The sequence below is a fragment of the Hyla sarda genome, chromosome 3 (assembly GCF_029499605.1).
Source record: "Hyla sarda isolate aHylSar1 chromosome 3, aHylSar1.hap1, whole genome shotgun sequence".
NCBI lineage: Eukaryota > Metazoa > Chordata > Amphibia > Anura > Hylidae > Hyla > Hyla sarda.
Window position 1 is genome coordinate 121,797,473 of NC_079191.1, and position 12,058 is coordinate 121,809,530.

General features: G+C 43.8%; 1 protein-coding gene across 2 annotated transcripts in view; it reads right to left on the minus strand.

Moving 5' to 3' along the window:
• Nucleotides 1-12,058, minus strand: part of MINDY4B (MINDY family member 4B) — a 167,970-nt gene that overhangs the window by 120,260 nt on the left and 35,652 nt on the right. For both annotated transcript variants that reach the window (XR_008891106.1, XM_056564940.1), the window contains exons 2-4: nucleotides 11,486-11,604; nucleotides 11,340-11,367; nucleotides 443-610 (exon numbers count right to left, since the gene is read on the minus strand). Coding sequence is in view for 1 of the 2 variants with exons in the window: in XM_056564940.1 (XP_056420915.1) it covers nucleotides 443-610; nucleotides 11,340-11,367; nucleotides 11,486-11,604 (315 nt within the window). In the remaining variant the exon portion in view is untranslated. The remainder of the gene's footprint in view (nucleotides 1-442; nucleotides 611-11,339; nucleotides 11,368-11,485; nucleotides 11,605-12,058) is intronic.

The window sequence follows — 12,058 nt, forward strand, 5'->3', positions numbered from 1 at the left end:
TTAAAACATTCAATAAAGATTTTATAAAATAATCACAAAAAAATAAAAAATAAATATGTTTGTTACAACCACACAGCCCCTTATTTAAGTCTCCCTTCCTTCCGATCAGCTGATCACTGCTGTTCCATCTGCTTTTATCCCTAGTGGCTCTCTGGTTTAGCTTATATAGGTGGCCCAGAGAAGAAATATTTACACCTTTGACCACTGTAATGCAGCGCTAGGAATCAAGCAGACACCAACAATAACAATTTTGACTATAAAACACCATACACCCCATCATGCATATATAACTGTTCCTATATCCTCTGCTTGTACTACCTACCACTGACTTCCTTGCATTAATAACATTCTTCTTGTTAGGGAGCACATATAGTATTTCCTCTGCTTTTTGTTGATCTTGGCTTCAATTTCATCTGTTGCTTTACTGACGAGCTCTGCTTACCATTGCCATTTCTATAGAGATGGGCTGACCACCGAGGTCTGATGCTATCATCAGCTCCCTTGGGATGGAATAGAAAATATTGCCTGGAAATGTCCCATGCTTCTTGCTGCTTGAAGTCTCTGCTCTCTCCTCGCTTTCCTCATCTGCTTTGTGGGGATCTTGGTTTGTCTTTTAACAACAAAACATTAAGTTAAGACCCAAGCACCAGTGGTTGTGTGTATTCATAAAAACATTTACCGTATATACTCGAGTATAAGCCGAGTTTTTCAGCACAATTTTTCGTGCTGAAAACACCCCCCTCGGCTTATACTCGAGTGAACTCTCCACCCGCAGTGGTCTTAAACCTGCGGACCTCCAGAGGTTTCAAAACTACAACTCCCAGCAAGCCCGGGCAGCCATCGGCTGTCCGGGCTTGCTGGGAGTTGTAGTTTTGAAACCTCCGGAGGTCCGCAGGTTGAAGACCACTGCGGCCTTCGACATCATCCAGCCCCCTCTCACCCCCCTTTAGTTCTGTACAGTACTCACCTCCGCTCGGCGCTGGTCCGGTGCTGCAGGACTGTCCGGAGAGGAGGTGGTCCGGTGGGATAGTGGTTCCGGGCTGCTATCTTCACCAGGGAGGCCTCTTCTAAGCGATTCGGGCCCGGCCCCAGAATAGTCACGTTGCCTTGACAACGACGCAGAGGTACGTTAATTGCCAACGTACTTCTGCGTCATTGTCACGGCAACGCCTCTATTCCGGGCCGGAAGCACGGAGAAGAGGCGCCCCCGGTGAAGATAGCAGCCCAGAACCACTATCCCACCGGACCACCTCCTCTCCGGACAGTCCTGCAGCACCGGACCAGCGCCGAGCGGAGGTGAGTACTGTACAGAACTAAAGGGGGGTGAGAGGGGGCTGGATGATGTCGAAGGCCGCAGTGGTCTTCAACCTGCGGACCTCCGGAGGTTTCAAAACTACAACTCCCAGCAAGCCCGGACAGCCGATGGCTGCCCGGGCTTGCTGGGAGTTGTAGTTTTGAAACCTCTGGAGGTCCGCAGGTTGAAGACCACTGAGGGCGGATGATGAATAGAGGATGATGAAGGGGTGGGGGGTGGGATGATGACAAGAGGATGATGAAGGGGGGGTGTGGGATGATGAAGGGGGGTGGGGATGATGACAAGGGGATGATGAAGGGGGGTGTGTGGGATGATTACAAGGGGATGATGAAGGGGGTGGGGATGATGACAAGGGGATGATGAAGGGGGGTGGGGATGATGACAAGGGGATGATGAAGGGGGGTGGGGATGATGACAAGGGGATGATGAAGGGGGGATGTGTGGGATGATGACAAGGGGATGATGACAGGTGATGATGATGAGGGTCTGGATGATGACAGGCGGTGATGATGATGAGGATGTTAATGACGGGTCTGGATGATGACAGGGGGGGATGATGTATTTCCCACCCTAGGCTTATACTCGAATCAATAACTTTTCCTGGGATTTTGGGTTGAAATTAGGGGTCTCGGCTTATACTCGGGTCGGCTTATACTCGAGTATATACGGTAAGTCATTTATGACATATGTAGTATGCAAGTTCAACAAATATGGATTACAAATGTCTATTTGTCTGATACACTTCCAAGAGATCCACTTATTGATTTGTTGGACCACCCTCTCATTTTTAAAGTTATAAAAAAACTAATGCAATGGCAAACAGGTAAAACAAAATTGGTAACTACCCAAACTAGCTTTGTTTAGGATAGTAATGTCTGTTATGCAAGAGTACTACTATAGCAAAAGACAAGCGCGGTACTGTTTTTGTAAGAATATAGACATGTTTTTTAATCCTTCTGGATAACTCCTTTTAAGGGTCATCTTCCTCCATCAATCAGTCAAGACAAGGTGTGGAGAATTCAGACAATTTTTCCCAGGAACCAGTTGTTAAAATAACAACCGGGTTCCCTGCTTGAATTTATTGTAAGTGCATCCTTAGGACATGCTTACAATTGAATTATGAGTGGCTGGTGGGCACTACCACTCAGCACTCCCTACAAGACATATGCCTATGTGGTGCCAGGCAGGGCCCCTGCTGAGGAGATCGCTGCGTGGGATATCAGGTGAGCATCCTTTTTTTTCTTCTCAACTCTGCATACACCTATGGGGAAGGGGAGGGGGGGGGGGGTTACTCTACATATACCTATGGGGAAGAGGGGGGGGGGGGTGTAATTACATATACCTATGGGAAAGAGGGGGGGGTTGTAACTGCATATACCTATGGGAAAGAGGGGGGGGGGTGTAACTGCATATACCTATGGGAGAGAGGGGGTGTAACTGCATATACCTAAGGGAAAGAGGGGGGGTGTAACTGCATATACCTATGGGAAAGAGGGGGGTGTGTGTAACTGCATATACCTATGGGAAAGAGGGGGGGGGTGTAACTGCATATACCTATGGGAAAGAGGGGGGTGTAACTCTGCTTATACCTATGGGAAAGAGGGAGGGTCTGCCTGCTTATACCTATGGGAAAGAGGGGGTAACTCTGCCTATACCTATGGGGAAAGGGGGGGTTGGGTAACTGCCTATACCAATGGGGAAGAGGGGGGTAACTCTGTCTATACCTACGGGAAACAGGGGAGGGGGGTTTAACTCTGCCTATACCTATGGGGAAAGGGGGTGGGGGGACTCTGCTGCCTATACCTAAGGAGAAAGGGGGGTTAACTCTGTTCCTGTACCTATTGGGAAGGGGGCTTAACTCTGCTGCCAAACAAAGGGTCTGCCCCGGGTGTCAAATGCTCTAGGTACGCCCCTGGTGCCAGGTCATACTTGCTGAGGCCAGATCGACACCTAGTAAGGAGGGTACAGGAGCAGACACAGGATGAGTAAGTATGTTATACAGCAGTACAGTGGGGGCACAGTTTTTACATTTATATATGGGGCACAGTGTATTCATTTACATATGATATGGGGGCACAGTGTAATAATATGTTTATTATATGGGCACATTCCTAGCGCCATACAGGAAACCTTTTGTTGAAAATTAGATTGCCACCCCTCAGAGGAAGGTGGTTCAGCACAGCATTATTGACACTTGAGCCCTAAACATGATCTAGAGCTAACAGATTCCCTTTATGAAAAATATGAATTGAATAACTATAACAAATACTGAAATGAAAATATTAGCACAATGCAGTTTATACATGCAAAGTCTTGTAGTAAGGCTGAGTCTTGTCCGGCAACCAGCATAGGTGAACTCATACTAAATCTCCACGCAACTGATGCCACAACTGATGACAATGTTCATCACTTCTCATCAGTTGTATGGTATCCGGTGTCCATTGTTTCTGGTACTGGACAGGGGAACGCAGCAAGCTGCCTTCCCGTGTCCGGTGCTGACCGGCATGTCCAACCATCCGGTGTCACAATGAACTGTCCCATTCAAATAAATGGGATCAGTTCTAGCATCAGTTTCCCTCTAGCATAGAAAACTATGCCGGTTAACTGATATATGTGAACCCAGAATAATACAGACAACAAAGGTCAAATATGTTTTAGGAGTTTACTGCCCTTTGGAACAATTTACATCCTAATTTTTTTTTATTTGTATCTGTTACATTTTAGCACAAAATATATATTAATACAATGTAATTAAAGTCAGTTATAGACAAAAATACACAATTCCTGCAATCTGCAAATATATTTGAGTTTGCATCATTGGAAAATAAATACATAGGATGACTTTTTGCAAGGATCTTTACCAAACTAATACCATTGAATTTATTTAGCTTGAAGCTGCGGTACACTAACCTGCTGGTAAAGTGAGATGTCACTTACTATTGGTCTCTTCCTGATGTCTTCCTGCAGTAATTCAATGTAACTTAACTTTGAGGCATCTCTATTCAGATGGACCTTTGCACAAATATTCATAATAACAATGTAACAGAAGAGGTCACAGATGGAGGCACTTGTGATGACTGACTGAAACTGTGGCTTCTATACCAGCGCCTGCCAAGATACTGCCTTCCGACTCTTCTCGATTACCAGATAATAGGACACTTTCAACTTTGTTGAACAGATAAGCTGAGCCATGGATGGAGTTGTATTGAACAAGGCCACGCTTCATGTACAGCTCCAAAACCAACACACCAGGAAGACGGAAAAAATGAAGCAATAGCAGAAAGGGTCTGCATTTTTTTTTATGTTATTTTTTTAATAGCATAATATTAACAGTTTGCAATACATGAAAAAGTTATATTTCAACATTTTACAGCCTGTTTCACAATATTATAGATGTACAAGTAGATGCTGTTACCTGGGCTACTGAAAAGATTTTTGGACCGCACAACAAGATACAATGTGGGTTCCCCTTTAGGAGTTCACATCTACCCTTACGATCTTGTAAATTGTGAAAAGATCATCATTTCTGGTTGTCTGGCATATTGAAGTAATGAACATAAGTATCCTTGCTTGTCTATGGTTAAAGGAGTACTCCAGAATAGGAAAATTGTACTCCATACTGCCAGCAGTAAAAAACATAAAGATGTACATACCTTCCTTCACTCCCCCGGTGCCTCCGGTAACCCTCTCCGGTATCCGCCGCGATCCTCTTCCTGGTTGTCGGTGGTCGGCGACTCATATTACACTCAGCCAATCACCAGCTGCAGCGAAGTCCCGACTCGGCCGGTGATAGGCTGAGCGGCAGTGTAAGAACGCTTCAAGACACAAAATTCTTCACTACACCGGCACCTGCTGTCGGGGCCGAAAACGTCACACTGCCGCTCAGCCTATTGCCGGCCGAGTCGGGACTTTGCTGCGGCCGGCAATAGGCTGACTCGCCGACCACCGGCATCCAGAAAGAGGATCGCGGCGGAGACCGGAGCGGGTTACCGGAGGCATTGAGAGAGCAAAGGAAGGCAAATACTTCTATATTTTTTTTTTTACTGCTGGCAGTATGGAGTACAATTTTCCTATTCTGGAGTACATCTTTAATGGAAGCATATCTGTCTAGGGTAGTAAATGGGTTAATGCTACCATCCCTTGTGGTTAAGAGTACCAACAGGGGTTAATATAAAAATTCCTGGTGGTCTAGGGTGGGAAAAGGGTAAATGAATACCTGTGTCCCTCCTCACACGTCACCAGTATCTAGTGTATGTGCAGTTTCAAACAAGACACAGTGCATATTGTTCAGTCACGCCTTTCTTCCTCTGGATGACACCTCTGTCTATGTCAGGAACTGTCCAGAGCAGGAGAGGTTTGCTATAGGGAATTGCTTCTACTCTGGACAGTTCCTTACATGGACAGAGGTGTCAGCAGAGAGAACCGTGGTCAGACTGAAAAGAACAACTCAACTTCCTGTGGATCATACAGCAGCTGATATGTACTGGAAGGATTACGATTTTTAAATTGAAATAATTTACAAATCTTTTTAACTTTCTGAAACCAGTGGATTTAAAAAAAAAATAAAATCCCACCGGAGTACCCCTTTAACTCTGCAGTTATAAGAAGGCTGTAAGTTGTACTTCACAAGCTGTCTTGAGTGGCTAAAATGCTTTGCAACAACATCTTTCAGCCCTGCAATACCTTCTAAAAACTATTCAGATAGGGTGGCGTACTCAGATGATTCTTACAGTTGGATCAAAGTTGGAGAAACACAAACAGAGTGAAGAGCAGCTCACCCCGGGCAGCAGAGCACGGATCCAGGTGCTGGACGGCACCAGCCAGTAACAAAGGAACAAAAAGGAAGACGGATCCAGCTCTATGCAGATAAAATCAACTTTAATCCATAGGACAAGGAAGGTACAAGTACAGTGGTCCCTCAACATACGATGGTAATTCGTTCCAAACGAGCCATCGTTTGTCGAATCCATCATATGTTGAGGGATTCGTGCAATGTAAAGTATAAGAAGCTGTACTCATCTGTCCCTGCCGCTCGAGATGGTGTCCCCGCCGCTCCCGATGGTGATCCCGGGCCTCCGCTGGGCTCTCCTGGTCTTCTCCGGTCCTCCGCTGTCTTCTCCGGTCCTCTTCTGTCTTCTCCGGTCCTCTTCTGTCTTTCGCAAGGCCTTACTGGGCCTGCGTAGCGACGTCATTACGCCGCTGCGTACGCCATTCCTATTGGATGGCGTGCGCAGCAGTGTATTGACGTCATCGGAGAGGGCCGAGAAGACTCCGGAAGACCAGCGCTGGACCCGGACGGCACCCCGGAGCATCGTGGAGGGGTAAGTAATACTTACCGCACCACATGGGGAACATTAAGCTGCTATCCGGCAGCAGCTTAAGCATTTGGCACTGCCGGATAGCACTTAATGCGATGGCCCCGACATAAAAAAGCATCGTATGTCGATGCTGACATCGACATGTGATGGCCTCTGAGAGGCCATCGTATGTCGATTTCATCATATGTCGGGGCCATCGTAGGTCGGGGGGTCACTGTAATGCGTTTTAAGCGATGTACGCGCTCTTAGTTATACTAAGACTAAGAGCGCTTACGGCGCTTGAAACGCGTTACTTGTACCTTCCTTGTCCTATGGATTAAAGTTGATTTTATCTGCATAGAGCTGGATCCGTCTTCCTTTTCATTCCATAGTTGGAGAAAGTAATATTGGAATGCTTGTACTTGTACCGGAAGTTTTGGGGATTTTAGGGAATTGCTACCTTCACTGTAAATGCAAAAAGCCATATCTAAAAATTATGGAAATCAGGTTACAATAAAACACATTCTATATATCAGTGCTTCCCAATCAGTATTCCTCCAGCTGTGCAAAACTACAACTCTCAGCATGCCCGGACAGCCTTTGGCTGTCCGGGCATGCTAGGAGTTGTAGTTTTGCAACAGCTAGAGGCACACTAATTTGGAAACATGGCTATATATTAAAGCATTTTGTTGAACTTTTAGGAACATTTGGGGGCATTTATCATTGTCTTTAGAGCTGTTTTTGTTGTAGATTTGTCTCTAGTTAGGCACAGCGCTGCACCCCAGGCTATTTTTTGCGCCTTTTCAATGTACACTTTATTTTATTTAAAAGAGTGTACAGACCAGCTGTTTAAGGTTAGTCTTGTGCAGGGGTTAATAATTTAACAACTTCAACTTTAAAAAGTCACAAAAACCATCACAAAGTCGCAATTCTACACCAGCCCAGACTTAGCGTAGCTTTTTGGTGTGTGTGAAGAGTGAATTCCAGAAAATGTGTATCCTCCACAAAATGTATCAAATGCCCTGTGACCATTTAATACATTTGGCAGAGTCATGCAAAAAAAAGAAAAAGAAAAAAAAAACATGCAAAAAAAAGAAAAAAAGAACAAAAAAATGAACTATATCCCACATATCTTAGTAAATGCCTCCCTTTGTTCCTAAATCTCAAGTTCCCCTGTCGGAGCTTTGTCTCGTTAATTGCTAAAGGGATGATACGGAATATTGCGCAGAGAACTGACTGCGCCTGACAGACGATGTAATTACATTCCGAAACATTGGACTAAATTCTCTGTTTCTTCTCTCCATTTGTAACTTCTGTGTGAAACAGACATCTGTTATAACAAGTACTGCTTCTCTGCACAATGTCCTGCTGTGATAATGTTACATGCAGATTCCCAGATTGTTAGAGCCAAGGGATGGGAATTCTCCAGTCCCTGTCATTACTTACCCGTATGTGTTGCACAAAATTTATGTAACTAATACAGATGTATCACTTATGACTATACATTGTGATAATGCTATTAAAGGGGTACTCCCGTGGAAAACTTTTTTTTTTTTTTAAATCAACTGGTGCCAGAAAGTTAAACAGATTTGTAAATTACTTCTATTAAAAAATCTTAATCCTTCCAGTACTTTTTAGGGGTTATATACTACAGAGGAAATGCTTTACTTTTTAGATTTCTCTGATGTCATGACCACAGTGCTCTCTGCTGACCTCTGCTCTCCATTTTAGGAACTGTCCAGGGCAGCATATGTTTGCTATGGGGATTTTCTCTTGCTCTGGACAGTTCCTAAAATGGTGAGCAGAGGTCAGCAGAGAGCACTGTGGTCATGACATCAGAGAAATCTAATAAGTAAAGCATTTCCTCTGTAGTATATAGCCCCTAAAAAGTACTGGAAGGATTAAGATTTTTTAATAGAAGTAATTTACAAATCTGTTTTACTTTCTGGCACCAGTTGATTTAAAAAAAAAAAAAGTTTTCCACGGGAGTACCCCTTTAAGAGTAAAGATATAATTCACACCTTGTGAAATTTGAGTATTATTATATTTTAGAGCAGTGTTTCGCAACCAGTGCACCTCCAGCTGTTGTTAAACTACAACTTCCAGCATGCCCAGAAAACCAAAAGCTGTGCAGACATGCTGGGAGTTGTAGTTTTGCAACAGCTGGAGGCCCATTGGTTGAGAAACAGAAATAGAGGAAGCATCTTGTACATTTTTTCCTTTGTTTTCAGTGCTTGCAGTATTCGCTTATAATATTGATCCATACTACTGTATAAGAATCATACATGTCCGCCTCTAGTTTATCTACAGTATCTTGGGGCATCTCCTAAATTAGAATCCCATTCCCTCCACTTCTTTATTTTCGGAATGCCCCTGCTTCTGTTAATGCAATCCCTTCAGTTTACTATATTTACCTGTCTGTAAGATACCAGTAAATTATAAACAAAATATTTATACAGTGGTCCCTCAGGTTACAATATTAATTGGTTCTGGGACGACCATTGTATGTTGAGACCATTGTATGTTGAGACCAGAACTCTATGGAAACTTTGTAATTGGTTCTAAAGCCCCAAAATGTCATCCAAAAATAGGAAAAAGTGAGAATTTTACGAAAAATAAATAGATGACTGATATATATAAAGCAAATCCTTACATATAAAAGTAAGAGAAATCTGCTGGGAGCTGTAACCACTGTACAGTGGTCCCTCAAGTTACAATATTAATTGGTTCCAGGACGACCATTGTATGATGAAACCATTGTATGTTGAGACCAGAACTCTATGGAAACCTGGTAATTGGTTCTGAAGCCACCAAAATGTCATCCAAAAATAGGAAAAAGTGAGGATTAAACAAAATAAGTAGATAACTAATATAGATAAAGCAAATCCTTACATATAAAAGTAAGAAAGATCTGCTGGAAGCTGTAAATCACTGTCTAGGTCAGTGTTTCCCAACCAGGGTGCCTCCAGCTGTTGCAAAACTACAACTCCCAGCATGCCCGGACAGCCAACGGCTGTCCGGACATGCTGGGAGTTGTAGTTTTGCAACAGCTGGAGGCACCCTGGTTGGGAAACAATGGTTTACGTAGGGGACAGGAGCTTCTTCAGGGTCCTATACAGTACACACAGTGTCCCAAATGGAGCCGCCCTTACTTGGTGTACAAAGGAGCAGCTAACCCTGGCACAGGTAAGGAGTACAGAATATGTAATACCTCCCTGTACTGTAGGGGGCGCTACCAGACACCAGTCAGTGCATGTGCTTCAGTAATACAGGTAAAGAGTACAGAACATGTAATACCTCCCTGTACTGTAGGGGGCGCTACCAGACACCAGTCAGTGCATACACTTCAGTAATACAGGTAAAGAGTAGTACAGAACATGTAATACCTCCCTGTACTGTAGGGGGCGCTACCAGACACCAGTCAGTGCATACACTTCAGTAATACAGGTAAAGAGTAGTACAGAACATGTAATACCTCTCTGTACTATAGGGGGCGCTACCAGACACCAGTCAGTGCATGTGCTTCAGTAATAGAGGTGATTTACCAGTGAATGCCCATTCTGATTGGTCAGTTTCTCCAGTTGTGACACATGTCACAGATCTGGACTGTCCGTAGCATTGTATGTTGAGTCTGGTTTCAAGTTATGATGGTCCAGAAAAGAAGATTGTATGTTGAAACTATTGTATGTTAAGGCCATTGTAAGTTGAGGGATCACTGTATATGTCAGTGTTTTACAAGCAGGGAGCCTCCAGCTGTTGCAAAACTACAACTCCCAGCATGCCCGGACAGCCAAAGGCTGTCCGGGCATGATGGGAGTTGCAGTTTTGCAACAGCTGGGGCCACCCTGCTTGGGAAACACTGGTCTATGTAGAGGACAGGATTAGAGATGAGCGAACTTACAGTAAATTCGATTCGTCACGAACTTCTCGGCTCGGCAGTTGATCATTTATCCTGCATAAATGAGTTCAGCTTTCAGGTGCTCCCGTGGGCTGGAAAAGGTGGATACAGTCCTAGGAGACTCTTTGCTAGGACTGTATCCACCTTTTCCAGCCCACCGGAGCACCTGAAAGCTGAACTCATTTATGCAGGATAAGTCATCAACTGCCGAGCCGAGAAGTTTGTGACAAATCGAATTTATTGTAAGTTCGCTCATCTCTAGACAGGATCTTCTTCAGGGTCCTGTACAGTACATGTAATGTCCTAAAAAATTAACATGGAGCCGCCCTTACCTGGTGTCCAAAGGAGCAGGTAACCCTGGTACAGGTAATGTGTACAGAACATGTAATACCTCTCTGTACTGTAAGGGGCGCTACCAGACATCAGTCAGTGCATACGCTTCAGTAATACAGGAGTTTTACCAGTAAATTGCCCATTCTGATTGGTCAGTTCTTCCAGCCATTGACACACCTCACAGATCTGGACTGTCGGTACATTGTATGTTGAGTCTGGTTTCAACTTACAATGGTCCGGAAAAGACCATTGTATGTTGAAACTATTGTATGTTGAGGCCATTTTAAGTTGAGGGATCACAGTATATTGTTCTTTTCCTTTGCATCCATGAATTTTTGTATACCTAGGAAACATACCGGCAGGGCACCTGCCAAGGTCTTTGTGCCCTGATACTTTGTTTCATCATGTAAACATGCTACATTACTAACCATACAATGTGTCTTGCATAAACGAACAACATCACATAAGTTACATCACATAAAATAAAGTCAGTTACCTGGTTTGCTGGGTTTTTGATCTTCAACCTAAAAAACACAAAACAAACAGAGGCTTAAAACATATTGCATAATTGTGCTGGAACAAATCAGTACTAGCAATATAATCCACCCCCCACTATGACTTATGACAATATGATCACCTTACCCCTGAGAACTGAATATCGCTCTCCATTGGTCCAGCGCAGATATTTTGGTTGCAATTTCTTCTAATTCCATTGGTTTTAAACTGGGATCTCTGTCCAAAGATCTCTTGTCCATGTGGAGCTGGAGGGGACATGGAGAAGTGGAATAGATGGGTCGTTCTTTTATAAAGGTTGATGCTGCATCCCCAACAATGGCCAGACAGAACGTTATTGACATAGTGTCACCATTCAGAGCGGCCTGTAAGCTCACACCGACACCTCATGATTAAAGTTTTATCAGAGATGGACGTAGTTGTCTATTCTTTTGCTCACTTTACAAATATAGATCCTCAGCCCTTTTCTTACCAAACACATGTTTAATTTTGCCTGGGACTAAATATCTGTTTCCTCAGGGTATGAATAATTAAAATGTGTGAATTGTGCTCAAAAGGAGAGATAATTTTAGGTCTTATTGTGTTGCATTTCACTGCTATAAAATGTTGATGAAGATTGGTCTATGCTGACCTTCATACACTTACATTAAAAATACAAGCAATTATATTAGATAACTGCTCTTCACTCCCTATATCATGGTG